This window comes from Mirounga angustirostris, unplaced genomic scaffold (genome assembly GCF_029215605.1).
Source record: "Mirounga angustirostris isolate CCGP_5_RB_7025 unplaced genomic scaffold, mMirAng1.0.hap1 SCAF_14, whole genome shotgun sequence".
Classification (NCBI taxonomy): domain Eukaryota; kingdom Metazoa; phylum Chordata; class Mammalia; order Carnivora; family Phocidae; genus Mirounga; species Mirounga angustirostris.
This window is the reverse complement of record NW_026991722.1, coordinates 14,022,223-14,045,746: the sequence shown is the minus strand read 5'-3', so window position 1 is coordinate 14,045,746 and position 23,524 is coordinate 14,022,223. Positions and strand designations below refer to the sequence as shown.

The 23,524-nt window shown below is 35.2% G+C and overlaps 1 protein-coding gene across 10 annotated transcripts in view; it reads right to left on the bottom strand.

The window, feature by feature from the left end:
- Positions 1 to 23,524, bottom strand: part of PIGN (phosphatidylinositol glycan anchor biosynthesis class N) — a 110,075-nt gene that overhangs the window by 68,617 nt on the left and 17,934 nt on the right. For 9 of the 10 annotated variants that reach the window (XM_064578779.1, XM_054510275.2, XM_045886608.3 and 6 more), the window contains 11 exons: positions 22,502 to 22,750; positions 19,636 to 19,757; positions 18,880 to 18,978; positions 16,584 to 16,690; positions 11,717 to 11,841; positions 10,330 to 10,460; positions 9,723 to 9,839; positions 6,869 to 6,909; positions 3,868 to 3,927; positions 2,206 to 2,298; positions 1,253 to 1,308 (listed from right to left, as the gene is read on the bottom strand). In XM_064578779.1, coding sequence (XP_064434849.1) covers positions 1,253 to 1,308; positions 2,206 to 2,298; positions 3,868 to 3,927; positions 6,869 to 6,909; positions 9,723 to 9,839; positions 10,330 to 10,460; positions 11,717 to 11,841; positions 16,584 to 16,690; positions 18,880 to 18,978; positions 19,636 to 19,757; positions 22,502 to 22,722 — 1,172 coding nt within the window. In that variant the 5' untranslated portion in view covers positions 22,723 to 22,750. The remainder of the gene's footprint in view (positions 1 to 1,252; positions 1,309 to 2,205; positions 2,299 to 3,867; positions 3,928 to 6,868; positions 6,910 to 9,722; positions 9,840 to 10,329; positions 10,461 to 11,716; positions 11,842 to 16,583; positions 16,691 to 18,879; positions 18,979 to 19,635; positions 19,758 to 22,501; positions 22,751 to 23,524) is intronic. The other variant, XM_064578780.1, reaches the window with a different exon arrangement.

The window sequence follows — 23,524 nt, the reverse complement described above, 5'->3', positions numbered from 1 at the left end:
TATGCTCTGACTGTACCACTATACTATAAACAGATGCATAAGTTATGTATATGAGATAATATGGGGCAAGTTCCAATCAGTGAAGACTTGGCTTTATAAGCACATGTGATAATCTTACAATTAGGGACACACTTCAAAGGTAATTCTACCTTTAATGTATATTATATAATATTTAGGGTAATTAATTTCATATGATCATAAGTTGCAAAACCCTAATTTTTCTTGGTTTTTGATCTTCTGTTCACACAAATACACACACACAAAGTCAGGGATGTAATCACATTATTTAGAGGCTAATGCAATATTTAAGCCTTTCTAAGTTTATGAATACCACACTAGCGCTACAGAAGTTGTCAAAAATAATTCCAATGAAGTCATTCAAATGCATCCCTAACACCCATATTTCAAAGAGTTTCTATGTATTTTGGTAAAGACCAAAATCCTTTCTAAGTAAATGTGAATCCTTGCTAATTGAAAATGACCCTTGAGGAGGAGGAATAAAGGGGGCTGAATAAACCAGCCCACATCAGAAGTGCGGAGCCAGGGTTGTGACTCATATCTCCCCTCTCCTGATTCAAGGAAAACAGATCTAGGAAAGCAAAATCCTACTGCCCACCAAAGTCTGCTCTCCTCCTTACCCACCCAATAGTTGTCAAGGTCTCCCAGAATTGTATCATGGGCCTTTTCTTGTCACTTTCTAAGTTCTCCTAGAGCCTCCTACACGTCCAACAGTTAACACCACCATCTTCTCTTATGCTGATGCCTCCAAATCTACACAACCAACTCCCATCTCTATATTGAGATCCAAGTCCCTAATTTTTACACTAATTTTATTTCTAGCTAACTTCCAACTAATTCTAACTAATTAATTGGTACCTTCAGATGTAAGCTAAACTCAGAAACATTCATCCTTGACCCTCAAACTATCTCTTCTTTCTTTCTACAAGCCATAATGGTACCACCACTTCCCGATCAACCAAGCCAAGAGTCCCTACACCTTCCCAGGCAGGCCCTGTTCAATGATCTCCTTAATGTCTCCCACATCTCTCTGTGCCCCTTTATCTCCTTTATCAACCATTCAAAAGCATCTGGCAACTGGCCCATTATTTACAAAAACAATAGAAGAGGCTTTTGTTTTGGAGTTTACACTACTATAAACAAAAAAGACAAAGTTTCTAAGTAATCTACCCTGTCAGTCCTCAAACTCATTAAAAAATTCCTTCCTACAAGTTAATAAAAACATGAGACTTACTTAAATGGTGTAAAAAAAAACGGTAAAGTAGCTTCTTTTTTCTGAGTCATTTTCACCTGGAACGAGACAGGAAAATATTTTACTATATTATAAATGAGAAAAAAAAAATCAGTTTCATTTTGAAATACAAATATACATTAAAATGTCTCTTTGGGGATAGTTTATTACTTTCAAACTAAATGGAATTTTATGTTACTATTTTATTCCATAAATATTTAAACAGAAATTTCAGATTATCATACTATCACAATAAGCTGAGAATGAATCATATCAAGCTTGCAAAATAACATATTGTAATGTAATTAAACAATACTTTTTTTTTTAAAGATTTTATTTATTTATTTGAGAGAGAGAGAATGAGAGAGAGCACATGAGAGGGGGTAGGGTCAGAGGGAGAAGCAGACTCCCCGCCGAGCAGGGAGCCCGATGTAGGACTCGATCCAGGGACTCCAGGATCATGACCTGAGCCGAAGGCAGTCGCTTAACCAACTGAGCCACCCAGGCGCCCTAAACAATACTTCTTTTACTCTTAGAAAGCAAAATAAGTCAAGCTGCATTAATAGTATTAAGAATAACAAAGTTTCAGTTAAATGGTCACCTCTTTAGCTTAGTTTAAACATATGGTAATGTACATGAAAAACCAAGAAATGTTGCAATCTCTAATACTACTTCTGTGGGGGCAAATTCCAATCAATAAAGAGTTGGTGTGTAGTCTTTATAAGTATATGTGGTAGTCTTAAAATTAGAGACACTTCTCAAAGGTAATTCTACACCTCAAACTGATTCATGGAAAGTGTACTTCAAAAATGTTAAACTTTATGACACTAGTCAAATATACAAAATTTAAAGATAATAAACTACAGAAAATAATTTCTTAAAACACAAAATCAAATATTTTCACTTATATTTGATTTTAAAGTTGTAGTAGTATCCATTTTTGTATCATATTTTACCTTGAATTGTTCAAGAATCTGCATTGCATTTGTAAACATGCTCTCTGCTTTGAAGAGATCAGTGTTGTTAAGATAATCTATAGGAAGGATACCCTGTAAATAATAAACACTGGTTTAATATTAGTATTAATATTATTAGCATACTATTATTAGTATTAATAGCTCAGGCTGTTCTTATAAAACAAAACATACTTACAAAGGAAGCACTAGAGATACTTAGATGAACAAATTACTGAAATAATTAAGCAAAATATCTTTTTAAAAATCGTAACTGAAAAACGTTCTATTATTTTTTCTACAAAGTAGATATAATAAAGTAAATAAAGCAAAAGAGATGAAATAGGTTCAATAAAACCTAGAATCTATTCAAAGACTACTGTGTGCTAGGCAGTGAACAAAATGCTTTGCACACATAAAAAATCACTATGGTGGGTCCCAACCAGTATACCTAAAAAGAAAAAAAAAGGCATAATAAGAAAATTGAGAGTATACTGGGCACAGTAAGAGTAAAGACTGTTCTGTGAAGCTTTTGTCTCAGTTATACACATGCACACATACTTATGACTATAAGGGTCATTTTCTCAGAGTTCTGAGTTTGATGACATAATTTCTTAGAAGTTTGATTTGAAGAGCTAGTAAGAATGGCTGGTTGGAAAATACACATTTTGGCTTTTCAGCATCCAGTTCCCTCCCATTCTTAACAGCATTACCATTCTATGTTTAGAAATCTACCCCACTATGGAATTTAAGAAACAAAACAGATGAACATAGGGGGAGGGAAGGGAAAAATAAAGTAAGATAAAAACAGAGAGAGAGGCAAACCATAAGAGACTCTTGACTATAGAGAACTATAGAGAACAAACTGAGGGTTGCCGGATGGGTGGGGGCTGGGTTAAATGGGTGATGGGCATTAAGGAGGGCACTCTCGATGAGCACTGGATGTTGTATGTAAGTGATGGCTCATCACTAAATTCTACTCCTGAAACTAATACTACACCATATGTTAACTAACTTGAATTTAAATAAAATCTTGGCAGAAAAAAAATCTCCCCCACTGGATATAATATAGTAGGTTTCTAATGGAGCCCCACCTTCCTTTACTAAAGGGTAGACAATTAACCTAGGCTAGCCCACTCAAATGGTAAGCACTGGAATTTGACTCTTGACAGTCAAGGAATAAAAAGTACAACAGGTATAATACTCTTCTCCCCTAGTGTAGGTGCCCTGGGCACAACTGTTTGGTTCTTTCTTCCAAGTCTCTGGTGCTCTCTTAGTTCCTATTCATTTCTAAGTCTGGTTTTTGAGCACCCCTTTGATTCAACAACCCAGCAATATCTTTTTAATAAATTCCTTTTAAATGGATTAAGTTTCTGCTGCTTGCAATAAAAATTATTTATATATTTTTACCACTTATAACTGAAATACAAAGATAAATCTGTACACATTTTAAAAAATAAAAAATTTTAAAGAAAAGCTGTTAGACTAGTGCTCCATGTTGTAGGTTATAATACACACAGTTATGAGACATTATCGTATACTTAGAGAGGAAAATACAGTTTTAAATGTAACCAAAGATTATTCAGTAAGACATAAAAAACTAAATTTTACTGTACACTAACTTTTTTTTTTCCTGAGAGCTGATAAGAAAATTTTACTCCTTACCACTGAATTAAGGGGAAAGGGAACTCCAATAAGAGAAGCCATCAATGGTGCAACATCAGCCTACAAGCAGAAAAGTTCAATTCTAATAAGTCTACAGACATCAATAAAAATATTAAATAATTTAATGCAACTATATTTTGGACTATAATCATGATGTTCATTATATTCCATTACCTTGAAACATTTAATATACAATAGATATCGACTCTAAAAATATCATTTGTTACAGCTGCATTAATGTATAAAAAAATAAATTTGAAAGAGCCCCAAAAAGGTTACCTACCCTGGTGGCTAAGAACTTGACTACTTTATATAAAAGTTTTTCAGTATTATGAAAAGGATGCCTTAACTAGATAGAAAGTAAATAGCAATAGAGGGCTCTAACTGGAGAAATGTATTCATTAACTAAAGAAGTATATACCAGAAGGTTTGGCCAGCCAGTGAAGTCCAGGAAAGATATAACCCCCCTAGTTTCCTAGAGAGTTGTTTCTGCCCCCACTTCCATTTCCCCAGCTCCCCACCACTCCTCAGCCCGCTCCAAGTTCCTTTTTGACCCTTCACCATCCCATTGACCACTCTCCCTTGGAGAGCTAACATCCTCTGTTTTTCGACATCTGACTGTTTTTATATTAGTCCTTATCATTTTTCAGGCAGTAAAGTGCTTAGATGTCAGAATACCCAGTTCCAAATCCTTGCCTGCAATCTCTCAGACCTTGGGCAGGTTACTTAACCTCCCCCAATGCCTTGGTTTCCTTATCATTTATTTACTTATTTCCTTATCATTTATTTATTTTAAAAACTCTCCCTTAACAGAGTTATAGCATAATTAAATGAGATTAAATTTATGAAGTACCTGGCACATAATAATCGTGCAATAAATGGTAGCTACAAATGCTGTTGTGGTTATTTTAATTGGCCTCTCAGCAGCACTGTGCAGCCCACTCCCTTCTCAGCTTCTGTAACACCGCACTCCACTGAGTGTCTTCAGTTTCACTGTGGCTCTTTTCCAGATACCATCTCTACTTCCCCATTTAAAGTTGGAGCTTGGTCCCAGGCTCTCAACGCTTCTCACTCTTTACCATCTGGACTCTCTTTATGAAGTAGCATCCCAGAGAAAATTGGAAAACTCCAATGGCCTTTAATTGCCTTCTCCCTTTTCCCCAGTCCCCTGTTGGCCTCCTCTAATGCTGCAGCCAGAGAAGTCCTTTCACCAAAAGACAGATTATATCACTCTCCATGCTTCAAATACTTCAAGGGCTTCCCCAAGCTTCAGGATTAAGTCCACAGGCCCAAAAGGCCCTTCAGGGTCTAGCACCTACCCAGACATCATACTACAGTCTCAGTTGCTCTGTGCTGTGACCCTTTCATATACCATTATCCTCTTCCCAGAGCTCTGTGTACATAATGCTGCCTCTGCCTGGAAAGGGAGAGGGAGGATCATGTGCCTCGTAACTCCTACTTCTTCTTCAGTCTCAGCTCAATCCTCAATGTCTTGGGAAGACTTTGTTGACCATACCGTCTACCAGATACATCCACTCTACGCTCTCCTGGCTTCACAGTCCTCTTTTGTAGTACTTAGCACAGCTGTAATTTTACATTTATTTGTATAATAATTTGGTTACTCTGTTCTCACCCCCACACTGTAAGCTTCCCAGGGCAGGCATTTTGTCTGCTTTGACTCATCATTATATCCCTTATACATGTTTAATGCTAATGTCTACACAATGTTCAAACATACTGTAGACACATAACAATGTTGGTGGAAGGAATGAATAAAGAAATTCTCATCTAATGTAGATTTGAAGTAGGAGCATTCAGAGAGCAATAGCTGAATCGATATTTAGTTTTAAACTATAATCCAGTCTGGCTATAAGTAAAACATTTTTTTTTTTTAAGATTTTATTTATTTATTTGACAGAGAGAGACACAACAAAAGAGGGAACACAAGCAGAGGGAGTGCTAGAGGGAGAAGCAGGCTTCCCGTGGAGCAGGGAGCCTGATGTGGGGCTCGATCCCAGGACCCTGAGATCATGACCTGAGCTGAAGGCACACGCTTAACGACTGAGCCACTCAGGCACCCCTAAGTAAAACATGTTTTATGATCTTCAATATATTCCCTATTCCTCTGACAGTGATTTTTATTGCAAAATTAATTAAGTTGCTATTCTAATTTTATATATTTTCATTTATTTGGGTGATATGCAGCCATCCTGAGAGAAAAGACCATTCTTAATATGCTGACAGAGAACAGGCTTCTGCAATCACAGGCCTGAAAATGAGCTCCTGGACCTTGGTTTATCCACTACAATAAGAAATACCGGCTTGTGAGGTGACCTGGAGAAGGTAAAATAGTCCTACCACCTTGAAGGCCATATACCAATAATGCCATGCCTTTTACAAATAGTGAAGATGGCTGTTTACATAGCATATCTTCAACAATGAAAATTCCATGCTTCCTATTCATACATAATGTTACCAGTCTAACTTGATTAAGTTGGCCATGCATTTTCCTGTAATCTAAGGTTTCTAGCTAAGTAATCTATATTTTGTCATCTTTTTTCCATTGCATTTGTAAGCATCCTGGCTAGAATTAAAGATAAAATATGTGTTAATAAAAAAGAAATGGTAACTCATACTACAGGGGAAAAATCCATAATAGGGTTTTATTATTTATTAGCTCTGTGCTTAAAGCAACTAAGCAAAGCAACCATGACAAGAAATCACAGAAATTGAACAGGCATGCAGATTTCTAATTCTTTAATTAGCCAATGTTATTTGGAGGGAGTCTTCTTTCAGTTTTACTTGAAGCTTTTTTTATTTTGCCAGAAGAAAGATTAGTTGAGTTAAAATATTTGCACTAGAAGGATTTCCCTTGGTAATTGAAATGTTTTGAAAAATCCTTTATCATCATTATTTTTAGTATTGTTTTTCACATTTTTTTTTTTTGGTCTAAACTTCTTATAGGAGATAAATTTGAAAGTGATTAAATTGAACTGAATACCTGATGGATATCTTGCCTTTTCCAGTTCTCTAATTTCCATTCTGAAACAGAGATACAAGAGCTGATGTTAAGATTAAAAATAAATAATAGTTTCATTATTAAGAGAGATCAAGGCATAATGTCAAATGAAAGTATTGGGAAAATCTATTTTAAGCCAACTATGAATAAAAAGGGCACTTAAACAGGCACAGCTATATATTTTTAAAACTAGAATTTTAAAGGAATAGCTTTAAAATAAATATTAGTGTTTTCTGTGATGATTTATTAAACTTTCAAAATGCTCATTTGCAGACAATTGTTTCAAAACATCAAAAGGCCAAGGAAGGGAAGATCAAGTAAAAGGCACAATGATAACAGCTGTCAGCATGACTACAACTAGTGACAGTCCTGCTCCAGGGAGTAATTAAGGCAATTGATAGTCTGTTAGGCAACCTAACCCTTTCTTCTTTCTATAATGGCAGTTGCTTGCAAAATACTTAAAATTGTAGCTGTGATGTTCCTACTGTCACTAATCCCAAATGTTAAAATACTATAGTGAGTTACTATTAAAATCACCTTCAGAGATACCTCATTCCCCTATTTTTCTACATATAAATTCAGAAATTTCATTAAACAGTCATCAAAACAAATGATGAGAGACCATGTCTTGATTTAATGATTTTAAGATATATTACCAAAGGGTTCTAAGATATTTTTTATGATGAAATTTCCTTTAATAAGCTAGTAAAGTTTAAAAATATGTTCCTGGTTCTACTAGTCAGCTACTAAAAATTCACACTAATCACCTGATGAGGAAAGAATGCACATTCCCTTTCTCTATAACTTAAGATTCCTAATATTCATGTAAGAAAAAAGTATATTCCTTCTGTAGTGATTTTTGAAGTTAAGTCATTCTAAACCATTAATTCACTGAGAAATCAAGTGCCAAAATAAAGTTTTATCTCCTAAGTACAAACATACTATTTAACCTAGTTTCTATTAGACCCAATCTAATCCATTTACCACAGAGCATAGGAATATAAAATGGCAAAGCTGCTTTAGAAAACAGTGTGGCAGTCTGCAAGAAATTAAACATAGAGTTATATATGACCCACTTATTCCATCCCTGGGTATCTACCCAAGAGAAATGAAAACATATATCTATACAAAAAATTTTTACACAAATGTTCATAGCAGCACTATCATAATAGCCAAATATGGAAACAACCCAAATGTCCATAAGATGATTGAATAAATATGGTCTATACATACAATAGAATATTATTCAGCTATAAAAAAACTACTTATACATGCTACAATACAGATGAACCTTGAAAAAATTATGCCAAGTGGACGAAGTCAGACACAAAGACCAGACAGTGAGTAATTCCACTTTTTTGAAATGTCCAGAATAAGCAGATCCAGAGAGAGAAAGTAGAGTAATGGTTGAGGGAGAAATAAGGTGTGACTGCTAATGGGTAGGGGGTTTCTTTGGGGGTGCTGATGAAAGGTTAGTAATTAGATAGTAGAGGTGATTGTACAGTCTTGTGAATATACTAAAAACCCTGAATTGTACACTTTTAAAACATGAATTAAAATTAAAATGGTATGAGAATTATATTTCGATAAAAAAATAAATTCAAAGAAATAGTCTAAGGAAATCTTATTATGCAAACCAAAAAGAGTCTTCCATGATAGAAATACCTAAACATGGCTGTCCCTGGAGAAGGTTTTAAAAAGAAAATTTCTAGGCCTCACCCAGACTCATGGAATTAAAATATCTAGTGACAAAGTCTGGAAATCTGTTTGTTTTTTTAATCTGTATTTTTAGCAAGGGTTTTGGATGAGTTTTGTTTTTTTTTTTTTTAAAGATTTTATTTATTTATTTGACAGAGAGAGACGGCGAGAGAGGGAATACAAGCAGGGGGAGTGGGAGAGGGAGAAGCAGGCTTCCCGCCGAGCAGGGAGCCCAATGCGGGGCTCGATCCCAGGACCTGGAATCATGACCTGAGCCGAAGGCAGATGCTTAACGACTGAGCCACCCAGGCGCCCCTTGGATGAGTTTTATACAACTAATCTGGAGTAAGGCATTTGAAAGGAATTTGTTTTGGCCAATTAATAAAAATTTTGGAACTCTAGAAAAAACCTTACCTTACCCAATAAGCAGAGCTCCAGGAAAAAGGAATTCATTTTCCTTATGGATTAGGAAGGAAGGGAGGCTTGAGTAACACAGACAGCCTTCAAAAGTACTAGAGACAGGGCACAATCAGTCCAGTTGTGAAATGTCAATTTGTGACATATGTGTGATTTATCTGAATGATAGTCTTTGCAGGTAAGATTTGACTCAAGAGTTTAATGTAAATCCCAGCAATAAAAAGGCTTGTGGAAAAAAAAAAGTAATAGGATAATTTATACTTGTATCTTCATAAGGCAGATAACTAAGACTATATATTTCCTTTCTTTTTTCCTTTTTTTTGAGAGAGAGAGAGAGAGAGAGCGCGTGCCCATGTGTGTGCAGGCACGTGTGAGGAGGGAGGGGAGAGTGGGAGGGAGAGAGAGAATTCTAAGCAGGTTCCAGGCTCAGCGCAGAAGCCTGATGCGGGGCTTGATCTCATGACCCTGAGATCATGACCAGAGCCAAAATAAGAGTTGGATGCTTAACGACAGAGCCATCTAGGCACCCCTAAGACTATATATTTCAATCTGAATATTATAAACCAAATAATACAAACTATATAAAAGTAATACATAAAAATCATAATGATACAAATATCAAAATGAAAACTATAACTTGAAAAGTAATCTTTTAAAGTTAAACTTTGGTTTTATTTTAAAATGTTATATTTATAAAAACAATAAAGATAAATGTTTATACCTTTCAAAAATGCATCATCAAATTTCTGAGCTGACACTTTTTGGGGATACTTGATTCCAGCTCCCCAAGAGACAAAAGGAGTTAAAGTCTCTGAAGGATGACCAGCCCCATGGAAACCTACAAATAAGACACCAAGAGTAATAAGACAAGTGTATAAGAACTAACATATATTTTTTTAAATACTTAATTTTTTTTAAAGATTTTATTTATTTATTTGACAGAGAGAGACACAGCGAGAGAGGGAACACAAGCAGGGGGAGTGGGAGAGGGAGAAGCAGGCTTCCCACTGAGCAGGGAGCACAATGCGGTGCTCGATCCCGGGGACCCTGAGATTATGACCTGAGCCGAAAGCAGACGCTTAACGACTGAGCCATCCAGGCGCCCCTCTAATTTCTCATTTTAAATGAGAATATATTCCTTTTATAGCTAGAAGATTCTCTGCATAAGATCAGGTTTTTTTCTAACATTAACACATTAAGCAATTTTGTGCTAGACACTACATATACTAAGACATCTAATCCTCTTCGACATTACAAGATATCTATCTGCAAGCTACATTTACCACTACTTTAATCATAAGGTACATGTCACTTAAAGACAGACTAACCCCAGTCTGTCATCCCATGGTCAGAGGTAAAGATAAATGCTGTTTTCCCATCATTTCCATAAAAATGTTCAAGCATGGACACAATCTCTTTTATTCCATCATCAACTACTTTAACGTTGTCCTTATATTCCCTGTTTAAAAAGAAACAGAAGAACAAATTAAATTACAATAATTTGGAAAACTCAAATTTCTTCAACATGAACTAATTACATCTAAAGTTGGTAACTCCTAAAATACTTTTATTTTTTTTAATTTTTTATTTAAATTCAATTAGCCAACATATAGAGTACATCACTCCTAAAATACCTTTTTTTTTTTAAGACTTTATTCATTTATTTGTCAGAGAGGGAGAGAGAGACAGAGAGTGCACAAGCAGGGGGAGCAGCAGGCAGAGGGAGAAGCAGACTCCCTGCTGAGCAGGGAGCCCAAAATGGGACTCAATCCCAGCATCCTGGGATCATGATCCTGGGAAGGCAGATGCTTAACCAACTGAGCCACCCAATCATCCCTCCTAAAATACTTTTAGATTTCATCATGAATATTTTAAAATCAGAGCTCTTTAGATTGTTAAAAATAATATTCTTTCCTTTTAAAGAAGCAAAAGAATATGAAATAGTTTTCAGGAATAGTTTAAAAGAAGAATATTCTCCTATACTAGCAAATACATTTTAATGAATGCTTTTTACATCTCAAATGCATTAATTATGACTTCCAAGTTCATGCCTCTCGGTGCAAACTATATTGTTCTTGTCATATTAATAGGTATCACTGTTTCAGGTATAAAATGTTTCCATCCCTTAGTGTTTGTGATATAAAACATTAATATAATATAACATTCTAAACAAATTATATTTAAGCGTTCCATTCAGTTGAACAGATTGGTTTGGTATGAACTCTTTCACTTGAACCAGTCCATCATGTTTAAGAAAGGGAGCATGAGGTATTCATTACTGGCAGCTAATCAATAGGCTTTATAGTTACAGTTAGACTTATCTAAACCAAATTCTAAATAAAGAAATATAACATGGATTCTTCCTCTTTTGGTTCACAAAACTGAGAAAAATATTTGCTGTTCTATATAAGGAGTGCTATTGAAATATAGTATACAAAACTTTATACATTTGCTAGATACAATACTGATTAAATGGAACACACAAGGAATAGCTAATTACATCTTTTTGTGATATAAATATTAACACCATATAAATGCTTTCCCCCCTAAGATTTCCTTAAATATTTCTAAAATATGTAATTTGTCCCTGCCTTGATAAATGAATATGGAATATAAGTAATGTTATAATTACAAAAAAATTATAATACTTTAAAAGTTCAAACAGAATAGCTAAGTCTCTCAAAAACACGAAATTAAACACAGCATTAAAATTACCTCGATGTTGGTCGGTGAGCATGTCCATTTGTATCTATTCCTAATAAATGTAAGAAAAAAACTATTTTTTCTTCATTTACTTTAGAAAACAAAGATTGGTTGTTTCTGGCAGCATGAAAGAATTCCTATATGTAACAAATCAGTTAAAGAAATTTAGTTCATTTGTTTTATTTAAAAAATAATTCTGATGAAAACATTTAATTACATTTATATATAAAATTATCTTATTTTGTTTAAATTTATCCTCAGGACCTACTAATACAAAGTCCTTATTGTTGGTTCAGACATCAACATTCAAATAATGAGTGAGCTATTCTCTGGGTTAGAAAAGTAGGCCAAGAAAAGGTTATAGAAAGGGGATCTTGATTTCATGAAGATTTCATAATCACTGAATAAAATACAGCAGGTTGAAGAAATATTTTGACAAGAATCAAGTAAAACAGTACTAGAGGCAACATTTTAGGAACATTTTATCATTTTTAAATGTTTTTGGAGCTGGACTACTTCTCGCTGTCCTGTCTAGGTTACCACCCTAGTCCCAACAAGTTCAACCACAACTGCTCACTCGGAACATTGTGAATAGCTTCCAAACAATCTCCTTTGCCCAACGCTAGAATCTGTTCTTCACATTGTATGATAGAAAAGTGCCCTAACTTAATAAAATATGGGTCAAAAATTATTATATTAATTTCATAATGATAAGCTGGATTTATAATGCCCTAAGACAAAGGATTAAACTTCTACTTACATACACATGAACATGTAAACTATTTTAGATAAATCAACAGGCTAGGCCAAGATACATAATTATTGTTCACATAAATGTCTCTAACTATACAGTACATGGTAACTTTAACAAGAGCTATTTAACTGTCCAATAAAAGTCTGAAATACTTTTTGAAATAATTCTTCATTATTATAAATACTAAAAAATACAAATGGTGCCATTACAGAAGCCTGCTATTCAAGAATAGAAGTAAATAAAAAACATAATATGTAACCTGCTACCATCCTCCTTAAAAGCATAAAACCATCCCCTAACTTTCATATACATTCTACTTAGCCCCTAAGAAGTTTTAAATCTAGATAGAAGTGGCAAGTTCTTCAAAAGAAAGGAGTTAAATTCTAATGATATAACTGAAAGCTGACAAAAACAAAAAAAACCTAGCAAATTAAGTTAGAATTTGTTCCATGACTGGTAAAAAAAAAAAAAAATTCCACTGTGTAAAAAGGGCTATTCATTCACATATGGACATAAGATCTGGGAAGCCATGAAATAATCTTGTAGAGCTCAACCCATTAGATTCCTGTTGGCTTTTTAAAAGCTAGTCTTTTGGACACAAGAGGTGGAATATACCCCTAGCTACTTTGCCTTCCATATTTAGTGCACTAGTGACCATCAGCCCCCACTTTTTCTTTTCTTTTTTTTTTTTTTTTAAAGATTTTATTTATTTATTTGAGACAGAGGACAGAGAACATGAGAGGGAGGAGGGTCAGAGGGAGAAGCAGACTCCCTGCTGAGCAGGGAGCCCGATGCGGGACTCGATCCCAGGACTCCAGGATCATGACCTGAGCCCAAGGCAGTCGCTTAACCAACTGAGCCACCCAGGCGCCCGATAATGGTTATTTTTTAATAAAGATTTTATTTATTTATTTGAGAGAGAGAGATTGAGAGAACAAATGGGAGGAGGGGCAGAGGGGGAAGCAGACTCCCTGCTGAGCAGGGAGCCCGATGCGGGACTCCATCCCGGGACACCAGGATCATGACCTGAGCCGAAGGCAGTCGCTTAACCAACTGAGCCACCCAGGCGCCCCAGCCCCCACTTTTTCTCACCTCCTTGCAAAGGCACTCATTCATTTTTACGCTCAACAAATGTGTGGTATGCATCAGGGGAGACTGCTCAGTGACCCCCCAACAGGCACTCTCCTTCTCTCTCTGAGTAAAACTTGTGCTTTCAAGAAACACGGCAAAGCTCAACCCTAAAACCTACGTATTTCCCATCCTCTCATACAGCTAGATGTACCTTAGAGGTTGTGGCCAACGAGATATAAACCAAATATTTCAGCCAAAAGACTATGCAGAACTAAGGCTCTTTGAAATAAGTATAACTTAGTAGGAAAGAAGTTCCTTTTTGATTCCTTGCACTGTCGGTCCTAAAACACTGAAATAATGGCACCTCTTGGATCATGAAAAACACTTTGGAAGATAAAACTCATGCTCTGAGGACAGAGGAGAAATTCAAAGAGACTGGGTCTTAATGACACCATGGAACCAGTATGGCAGTCATGTACTGCATCAACCCTGGGCTGCCTACTTCTGGCATTATCTTTACTGAGATAAAAGTACACTTTTAAGCCATGTTTTTTCCCCTATTACACAGAACTAAACCTAATCTAAGCTAATACTTGTATCTATGTACCAGACAATTCCTTGACAGGAATTAAGTTAACAATGAGAAAAAGTCATTATCTCTACCAACAAGATGTATGGGGGATATGCCAATGTATCAACAATTATGGTACAGCATAATAAAATAGTTAAGATAGAGGTATCAAGGGAATATAGAAGAGGGTTATCTAAGTTGAACGGGAAACAAAGTGAAGCAAAGGGAAGTCATGGAAGGCTTAATAAAGGAGATGGTGCACAAACAGTTTTTTATTTATTTATTTATAAAGATTTTATTTATTTGAGAGTGTGTGAGCGAGAGAGAGCACAAGCCGGGGGAGAGGCAGAGGGAGAAGCAGACTCCCCGCAGAGGGGCTCGATCCCAAGACCCAGGGATCATGTCCCAAACCAAAGGCAGTCACTTAACTGAGTCATGCAGGCGCCCCTGCACAAACAGAGTTATAAAAAGCAAATAGATTCGACACGAATGAAGCTTAAGGACATTATGCTAAGTGAAATAAGCCACTCACAAAGGACAAATATAGTATGGTTCCATTTATATGAGCTGTGTAGGTACAAAACATAGATACATAGGTACAAATACAAAGAAAGAGAAAGGAGAATAGTAGTTGCCAGAGGCTGGGAGAGGAGGGGAAATGGGGAGTTGTTTAATGAGCACAGAGTTTCAGTTTTGCAAGATAAAAAAGTTCTGGAGATTGGAGGTACAACGATGTGAATATACTTAACACTACTGAACCTGTACATTTAAAAATGGCTAAAATGGCAAATTTTATGTTACAGGTATTTCACCACATTAAAAAAAAAAAGTGAGTAGACATTTACATGGATTTGTTTTGCTTGGATTAAGCATGAGTCTCTGGCCCAGGCACAAGTCCAGGTAAAGACCCCTGACTCCTTCTCTAGCCTTACCTCAGATCTTGCTCCCAGTGAGTATTCCTGCCACCTTAACTTCCCCTTCTTTCAGTTCCTCAAATCTATTATGCTGCCTCTTCCTTCAGTGCCCAAGATTTACATATTACTGTTGACCTGAAATACTTTTTCATGTGCAATCCAGATCCATCCAACTTTGTCTCCTATACTTCTAATATCATCTCAAAACTCTCAGAAAAGCCTTTCCCTGTCTAGATCACAATTTTCTAAAAGTATATTTTTAGTCCCTGTATTTTTCCTTCACACCATTTCACTGCTGATGATTTCATATTACTGTTATTACTATACATATATACCATATTTTATGAAGTCATGGGCAAATCATTTTTTCTGATCACTAGCAGTGTTGAAATAAAGAAAGGAAAAAAAGACATAAAATCAGGCCAGCCACAAGCTGTATCTGCCCATACACAAGGAATCTAATCCACGATTCTGGAGCATTTTTAGCTATGTCTATGAAATTAGAAACCAAGTGCCTTTCAGCAGATGCTAACATAAGTAGATTATATTAAGAAGTGACAATAAGAAAGTAAAATTTGCCAATTATTTCCTTAAAGAGATTTTATTTAACTTCAAGTTCTCCCTGTTGACAAAAGTATACGTTAAATGAAAAAAGAAAATTTCAAGAAGGTCCTGATAAAAGAAATAGGGTTTATCAAAGAATGTATTGAACACTTAATTCCTGCTAAGTAAATACAGAGAAAAATGCAGACACATACTGAGGAATACATTTACAAACTAACAAAAATGACTATATCATGGAAAAGTCCACAACGCCAGTTCAGAAGACACTACTGGTAAAAAGAAGAATCATTAAAGGTCAATCAATGAATGTTTCTTGCAACAGACAAATTATAAGTTGTAATATGTAAATGAGAAACAATGGACAGGAAGAAAGGAAGCCATTATCCACAAGTGAGATTTTTCACACAATTTTTCAAAATGTAAATTCTATTGGATTCCTGGTGAAAACTGTGATAATTATCACTATCAGACAGTCCAAACTACTTTACTTCTTAGAGAAACTCATGGATATTTTGTTATGACTAATTTGCTGATTAGTTTTTATCTTTCTCTAAAGTGCAATTTTTAAAAAATCCTGTTATTATAAATGCATTACATTTGAATAGAATTTTCAAAAGCATTTTTCATATATCTTACATGATCTCACCACTATAAGAGACTATTGTATGGTAAAAGAATGATCAAGGTTTACCTAGGATTATTCAGCAAATAGGAATGAAGTATAAGCTCCCTGAATTCCAATCTATGGAGCCCATTTAACTGTCAGAAACATGGAATTTAAAAAAGTTATCTTTTTCAAATAATTTTTTTAAAACTTCCATTAATTGTTTATTGTAGAATGTGTAGTTTCTTAGAATCTAGCCTTTTTAAAATAGTATGTTACAATACAGAACTTTCAAGTTTATGCAAGTAGGAAAAAATTAAAATGTATTTACTAACAAATCAGTTTCTAGTACTTTAGGTATAAATACATGTGCTGCAGATGATCAACTCAATAGCACTCACCTTCACATTATCAAAAACCCAAGTATCCAGTTTTGTTACATCATGGGCACCAAAATCCTCACTCTCAGCATCATAGCTATATGTATAAATATGGTCTCCACCAACACCTGAATAGGAAATTTGGGGAAAAAACTTAAAAAAAATTTTTTTTAACTGTCATAAAATATGAAATAGCCATTTAAAAATTTTTGCGAGCAACCAGAATTTTTCACAAAGCATTTTGTATTATAATGGGGAAGAGAAAGACAGGAGGAATAATGAACATTCATTTCATGTGCCATGGACCATGACTTCTACTTTAACATGCTGTTGCTTTTTGTTCTCACAGTAACATTTTTAATTTTAAAGATACACTACATGTAAGTTAATTCATTTAGCCAAAGTCACAAGGCTAATACACAATAGCACAAAAATAAACACCAAAGTGTGTCTCCCTGTACAGATTAAACTATTCAAAAAATTTGTCTTAGGATGCTACAACCTAAAATAGATGAAGTCATTTGGTACTTCCTAAAGCAAGAAGAAAATTTAAAAACTTCACTTATCTTATTCATAAAATGTGTATTTTTCTCAATATAAGGGAATAAATATTGTTAAATTATTTGAAGGGGTCAACAAATATATTAATCTTACACATTTACAAGATTTTATTAAGAATCTATTCAATTGAGTGAATTGCTGAGATAGGCTGAGATAGGCTCTTACAGGTCATGAGGAAGAGATATAACAAATAGCAATCTCTTGGGCGCCTGGGTGGCTCAGTTGGTTAAGCGACTGCCTTCGGCTCAGGTCATGATCCCAGGGTCCCGGGATCGAGTCCCGCATCAGGCTCCCTGCTCGGCAGGGAGCCTGCTTCTCCCTCTGACCCTCCCCCCTCTCATGTGCTCTCTCTCTCCCCTCATCCTCTCTCTCAAATAAATAAATAAAATCTTTTAAAAAAAATAGCAATCTCTTATAATAGCAATACAGTTCCAATGACACTACCATTGCTCAGCCATTCTACTCCCTACATCCTAAGTACAGATCTGAGTGAGTTTGTTGGTTACAATAAATGGAACATTCCTGTTGGATTGTTTCTGATTCAGGTGTTGGTCCTGTCCTGTCAGCTATAGCCAGAAGTAGGAAGGTAAGCTTGGTGAGTCACAGCAACTTAATCCACCCTCACCACCACCAGTCCCCACAAAAGCTAAACTGCTTTCCTTTAAAAAAAAAAATTTTTTTTTTTTTCAGATTTATTTGACAGAGAGTGACACAGCGAGAGAAGGAACACAGCAAGGGGAGTGAGAGAGGGAGAAGCAGGCTTCCAGCCGGGCAGGGAACCCAATGCGGGGCTCGATCCCAGGATGCTGGGATCATGACCTGAGCTGAAGGCAGACGCCCAATGACTGAGCCACCCAGGCACCCCTAAACTGCTTTCCAAAGAAAGGAGTATATATATAAATGGCAAATAGTTTGAGGTTTTTTTACCTTGACCTACATAATTATGTTCTATGAATATCATATGTAAAATTCTGAATGTATATTTTGCTTTCAGGACATACAATAATATTCAATAATGCCAATTATTAAGATTACACCTATGGCTAAGTATAATGTTACAAAACCTTTTCATTAAGTGAAATGACCAGTCATTCTGCTCTCACTAAAAAGCATTTAATGACACAAAATTCAAGATCCAATAATTTCAGAAAAATAATACTAATGAATTTTCTAATCAATGCACAGAAACAAACAGAACAAATCCAAATGGCATGATCTTGAATATATGAAAATAGAAATTATAAGTTATAGCATTTAAATCTTTATGTGAATATCTACAAACTTAATACATTATCAAAGTAAAATGAACCAGACATCAACATCATCATCATAATGAAAAGTTACATGGTAAGCATACTGCTAAATATTTCATAAGAATTACCTAATTTACCTAAAAACAAACCTATGAGATAGAAATTATTATTATCATCACATTTTACAAAAGGCAAACTGAAGTTCAGAGAAGTTATATAACTTGCCCAAGATTATAAAGAGGTTAAATGTTAGAGCCATATACCACTTCATTGAATTCAAGATACTAACAACTATATGATGTGCCAATATTTCAAGTACAACTAAAAGAAAAAATCAAATGGACATGTCTATCCATTGTAATATACATTCCTATGTCAGAGATGTTAAATATGTAAAAACAAGTATCTCAAAAATCAATAAAATATAGTAAGTAATATAAAAAAATTACCACATTGACTTATTACATATATCACCTGAGGAAAATATAATCAATGACTCTTACCTTTGGCAAACATAGTCAAGATATCTGGGCTTCCCCAGCTCCATGTGTACTTGCTCTCATTAACAAGAGAATCAAATCCCACAGGATTTTCCTTCCATCCTTCAGGTCATTGGAAAAAGAAGCAAACAGTAACAACAGTAATATATACATGGTGAAGTATTAGTATAGCTGCTAAAGAAGTATTCCTCAAATAGTAACAATGACAATTAATTACAGAACAAATGCAAAACTAATAATAGATTTTATGTTACATGCATTATACTATATTTTAAAAAAGAAGCTTACAATAGATAATTTACTTCTTACTAAAACAGAATCACTTTTGAACTTTTGAGAGTTAACATTTAGGAAAACCATGGATACATCCAGATTGTTTCAGTACCACAGAATGATAAAAGACCAAAGCTTAATTCTTGAATCAACACCAGTGTGTGTTTATGAGTAAGGCATGCTAAAATACTTGCCAAAAGTATGTCAAAACACACTTCACTTTATGTCATGATTCAGTGTTAAAGAAGCAATATATATGCAATAAATTTTTCATATAATAAAGTCATATAGGAGGATATATAGTCATATCAGGAGGGCTCGATCCCAGGACCCCAGGATCATGACCTGAGCTGAAGGCAGATGCTTACTTAACCAACTGAGCCACCCAGGTGCCCCGTTCAGACCGTATCTTTTTAAAATCCAAAGTGAAGAACAAATAAAACCTCTCACAAACAGGTTTAAAAGAAACCAGAATATAGATAATACCTTTGGCAACTGCACTGACATCTTCATAAAACCCAGCTATCAGGGCTACGTGACCAGGCCGAGATTCAGTTGGCACACGTGTATGAGATATCCCCCAGCTGCCCTCATGCATTATGATATTCCTAAAAGATATTATAGATCAATAGTTAACATAGACTTTGATTAAATCCTGTTAGAGCTTTAGAAAAATAAGATTATTACAGAAGGAATCAAAACCAGAAAATGAGTCAAAATTTAACAAGGAGAGGAATCTTTCTGATCCCAGCTGAACACAGTCCTAGCCCTCTGACTAGCTGGATTCAGCAGCATAATGAGCTTAGGCGAGACAAAGAACCATCTGGCTACTACACAGAACAAAATACACGATTGCTGTATGAAGCCACAAAGTATTCAGATGGTTTGTTACCTGAGAAATAACTGACACACACAATATTGTTCTATAAATGTCAAATTTCACTAGGTGTGATGTGGTATTGCGGTCATGTAGGAGAAAGTCCTCGTTTTTAGCTGATACACGCTGAAGTGTTTAGCAGTGAAGTGTCATGAGATCTTTCCTTCAAATTATTCAGGAAAAAATAAAAATTTAAGCATATGTGTGTGTGAGTGTGTGTGTGTAGTGAGAGAGAGAATGCAAATACGAAAACAATTAAAAATTGTTAAAACGAGGATAAACTACAGATTTCATCATATACTCCTTTCAATTTCTCTGTGTTGAAAAATTCTCAAAATAAAAAATTAAAGGTAGTGGAAATGGCTAGACTCCTAATTAGGAGTTAAATTATATTCCTAAATTTGAGATTACAACAGGCAAAAGGTTTCTAAGACTGCTAAAATGTATCAACAGTCTTTAAGTTGTATCACAATGAAAGCAAAGGACTAGCAATGCCATGGCAAGTGAAAGAGCAGCAGAGCAACAAGTTATAAAACCCTGACTGCATTGGTAACAGTTTCCAAGATGAATGCTTGCCGCCCAAAACAAGAAGTACTGGTTTAGATACTCTTTATTACTGACTTACCTCATCCTAAAACCAATTTTGGTAAAATGCATGCATAATAAGTAAAAGTTTGAAAACCATTGAACCATTTGTTATGGGAGAAATACTTTTTAACTTCTTCAGTTATTTAATGAAAACCAAACTTTAACACAAAGGAGGCATAAAGAAATTTGGATATCTGTTTAAAAACATTTTGATCAGTTCAGACCATATATATTTTTTAAATTATTTTATTTATTTATTTGACAGAAAGAGAGCGAGAGAGAGCAGAAGCAAGGGGGAACAGCAGAGGAAGAGGGAGAAGCAGACTCCCTGCTAGCAGGGAGCCCGATGCAGGGCTCGATCCCAGGACCCCAGGATCATGACCTGAGCTGAAGGCAGATGCTTACTTAACCAACTGAGCCACCCAGGTGCCCCGTTCAGACCGTATCTTTTTAAAATCCAAAGTGAAGAACAAATAAAACCTCTCACAAACAGGTTTAAAAGAAACCAGAAGATTCCTGGAATCATAAACACCTGATGGCATACAGCATAAGGCACATCAACTATGGGAGCTCTTGGCCTGCTACCCACCACCCAAAGGAGAAATAAGTGCTACCGGGAAAGCTCACCTTTTCTCTAACAACTGGTATACTTTTACCTTATTAATTTGCAATGAACTGTATTTCTCTCCTTTCTTTGACAACTAAGAAATTCATCCAAATATATCACCCCAATTTTAAATTATTTGTAGAAATTTATGTGACACATTTTTGTGAACTGAACTTAACTCTGGTTTGATCTTATTTTCCTACCCATATTTTCCCACTACCCTGAATTGCTCACTTAAATTACTTTTATTTTTTGGGGTGCCTGGGTGGCTCAGCCGTTAAGCGTCTGCCTTCAGCTCAGGTCATGATCTCAGGGTCCTGGGATCGAGCTCCATATCAGGCTCCCCGCTCCGCAGGAGGCCTGCTTCTCCCTCTCCCACTCCCCCTGCTTGTGTTCCCTCTCTCGCTGTGTCTCTCTCTGTCAAATAAATAAAATCTTTTTTTTTTAAATTACTTTTATTTTTTTAATATGGTATGCATTTATTTAAGCCACCATAAATTTCTGGAAATTCAACAGAAATCCAAGTTCATTCATTCTTCTAGCAGTCAACAAAGATTTAAATTGCCTACTATGTTCTAAGAACTGGAAATAAAGTAGTATACAAAACAAAGGCCCAACCTACATAAAACCTGCACATGCTAAGTACTACCAGGAAAACTAAAACACAGTAAAGAGATAAAAGTAATGATGGCAGGTAAGAACAGGAGAAGATGGAATATTTTAGATAAATTTCCATTTGAATTTGAGTTTTAATCTCTCTATACCAGCATTAGGAAGGGCTTTTGAGGGACTTGTCACTAATCAGAAAAATAACAATTATTTGTAGGAGCCCCATAAGTTTAAAAAATTAAACATTTCTTTTCAAAGCCACTTCATAAAAACTAAAATCACAATTAACAGTGACATAAACTTGGAAGGGCTTTATATATTTTATAGGCGTATTTTCAGTTGAACTCTGTATGTTCTAGTCAAACAGCACTATAATTAGCAATTCATTAATATTTAAGCTTGTCATTATTTTAAAAATGTAACAAGTTTATTGTATAAGAAAAAGATAATATAGTGAGTTATAAGCCAGGTTTGGGAAATTAGGACAAGTTAGGCCAAGCAGCTAAGGTCATAACTCCTAGAAGGAAATAAATTTGTTAATCCATAAGACAAAGGTAGATGTATATGTGTCCTATTCTCTTTCTCATCATCACTTCTATGTCCAACACGAGATAAAACAGTGTCAAGATAACACTTTCCAGAGAGTTCTTTGTATCAGTTGACATGCTTACCTAATAAATGGCGCTCTAGTATTTCCATTTTCATCAAATTCATAAAGTGTATCTGCCCGCAGGCCATCAGCAACAAACAGTACTAATCTTTTTGCTGGAGGAGACAATGGTGTAAACTGAGGAGTCATTCCATGAACCAAAGGAGATGTAAAATAAATATCAAAGATGGAGCCGAAGAACACAAAATGTACAAGCAATCCCAAAATAAAGAAGAGCAGCATATCCAGTGTAACTAATCTTCAAGAAAAACTGAAAGAAGGACAAAATTAAATCTGGGTAAACCTTAATGCAATTATACATATTTTCACATATTTTCATGACTGCATGTAGACTGAACATATATTTTAAAATATTACCAATGTACAACTTCACTTTCATTTATGGTAGCAACAATAAACATTATTTAATAATGAGGTAATACTGAAATAAAATACATGATAAAATACACTCACACAAAAATAGAAAGTTCAAGTATAATACCCAATTAACACCACTAAACTATTTATAATAAATTTAAATGTATACTAAGCTCATAAAAACTAATATAGGATCAAAAAACAAGTATATAAATGAGTCCTAAAATGAATCAGGGTTCAGTCAAATCAAATCCTTTATAAAATAGAAAATAAAATTCATGGTTGTCGTGGTTGCCCATATGACCACCATTGATATTCTTGGAATTTAATATTACTTAAAGTTTGAGGATTTTTTTTTTTTTTGACTTTTGGTTATCAGCCCAGGAGACTTGTAGATTCTCCTGAGAGATTATATGCATTTTTGTCCATTTAAATAAATTATAGGAAGGAAAAGTAGTTAAATTCCATGTGTTTCAGAAAATGTACACTCGGGGCGCCTGGGTGGCTCAGTCGTTAAGCGTCTGCCTTCGGCTCAGGTCATGATCCCAGGGTCCTGGGATCGAGTCCCACATCGGGCTCCCTGCTCGGCGGGAGGCCTGCTTCTCCCCCTCCCACTCCCCCTGCTTGTGTTCCCTCTCTCGCTGTGTCACTCTCTGTCAAAATAATA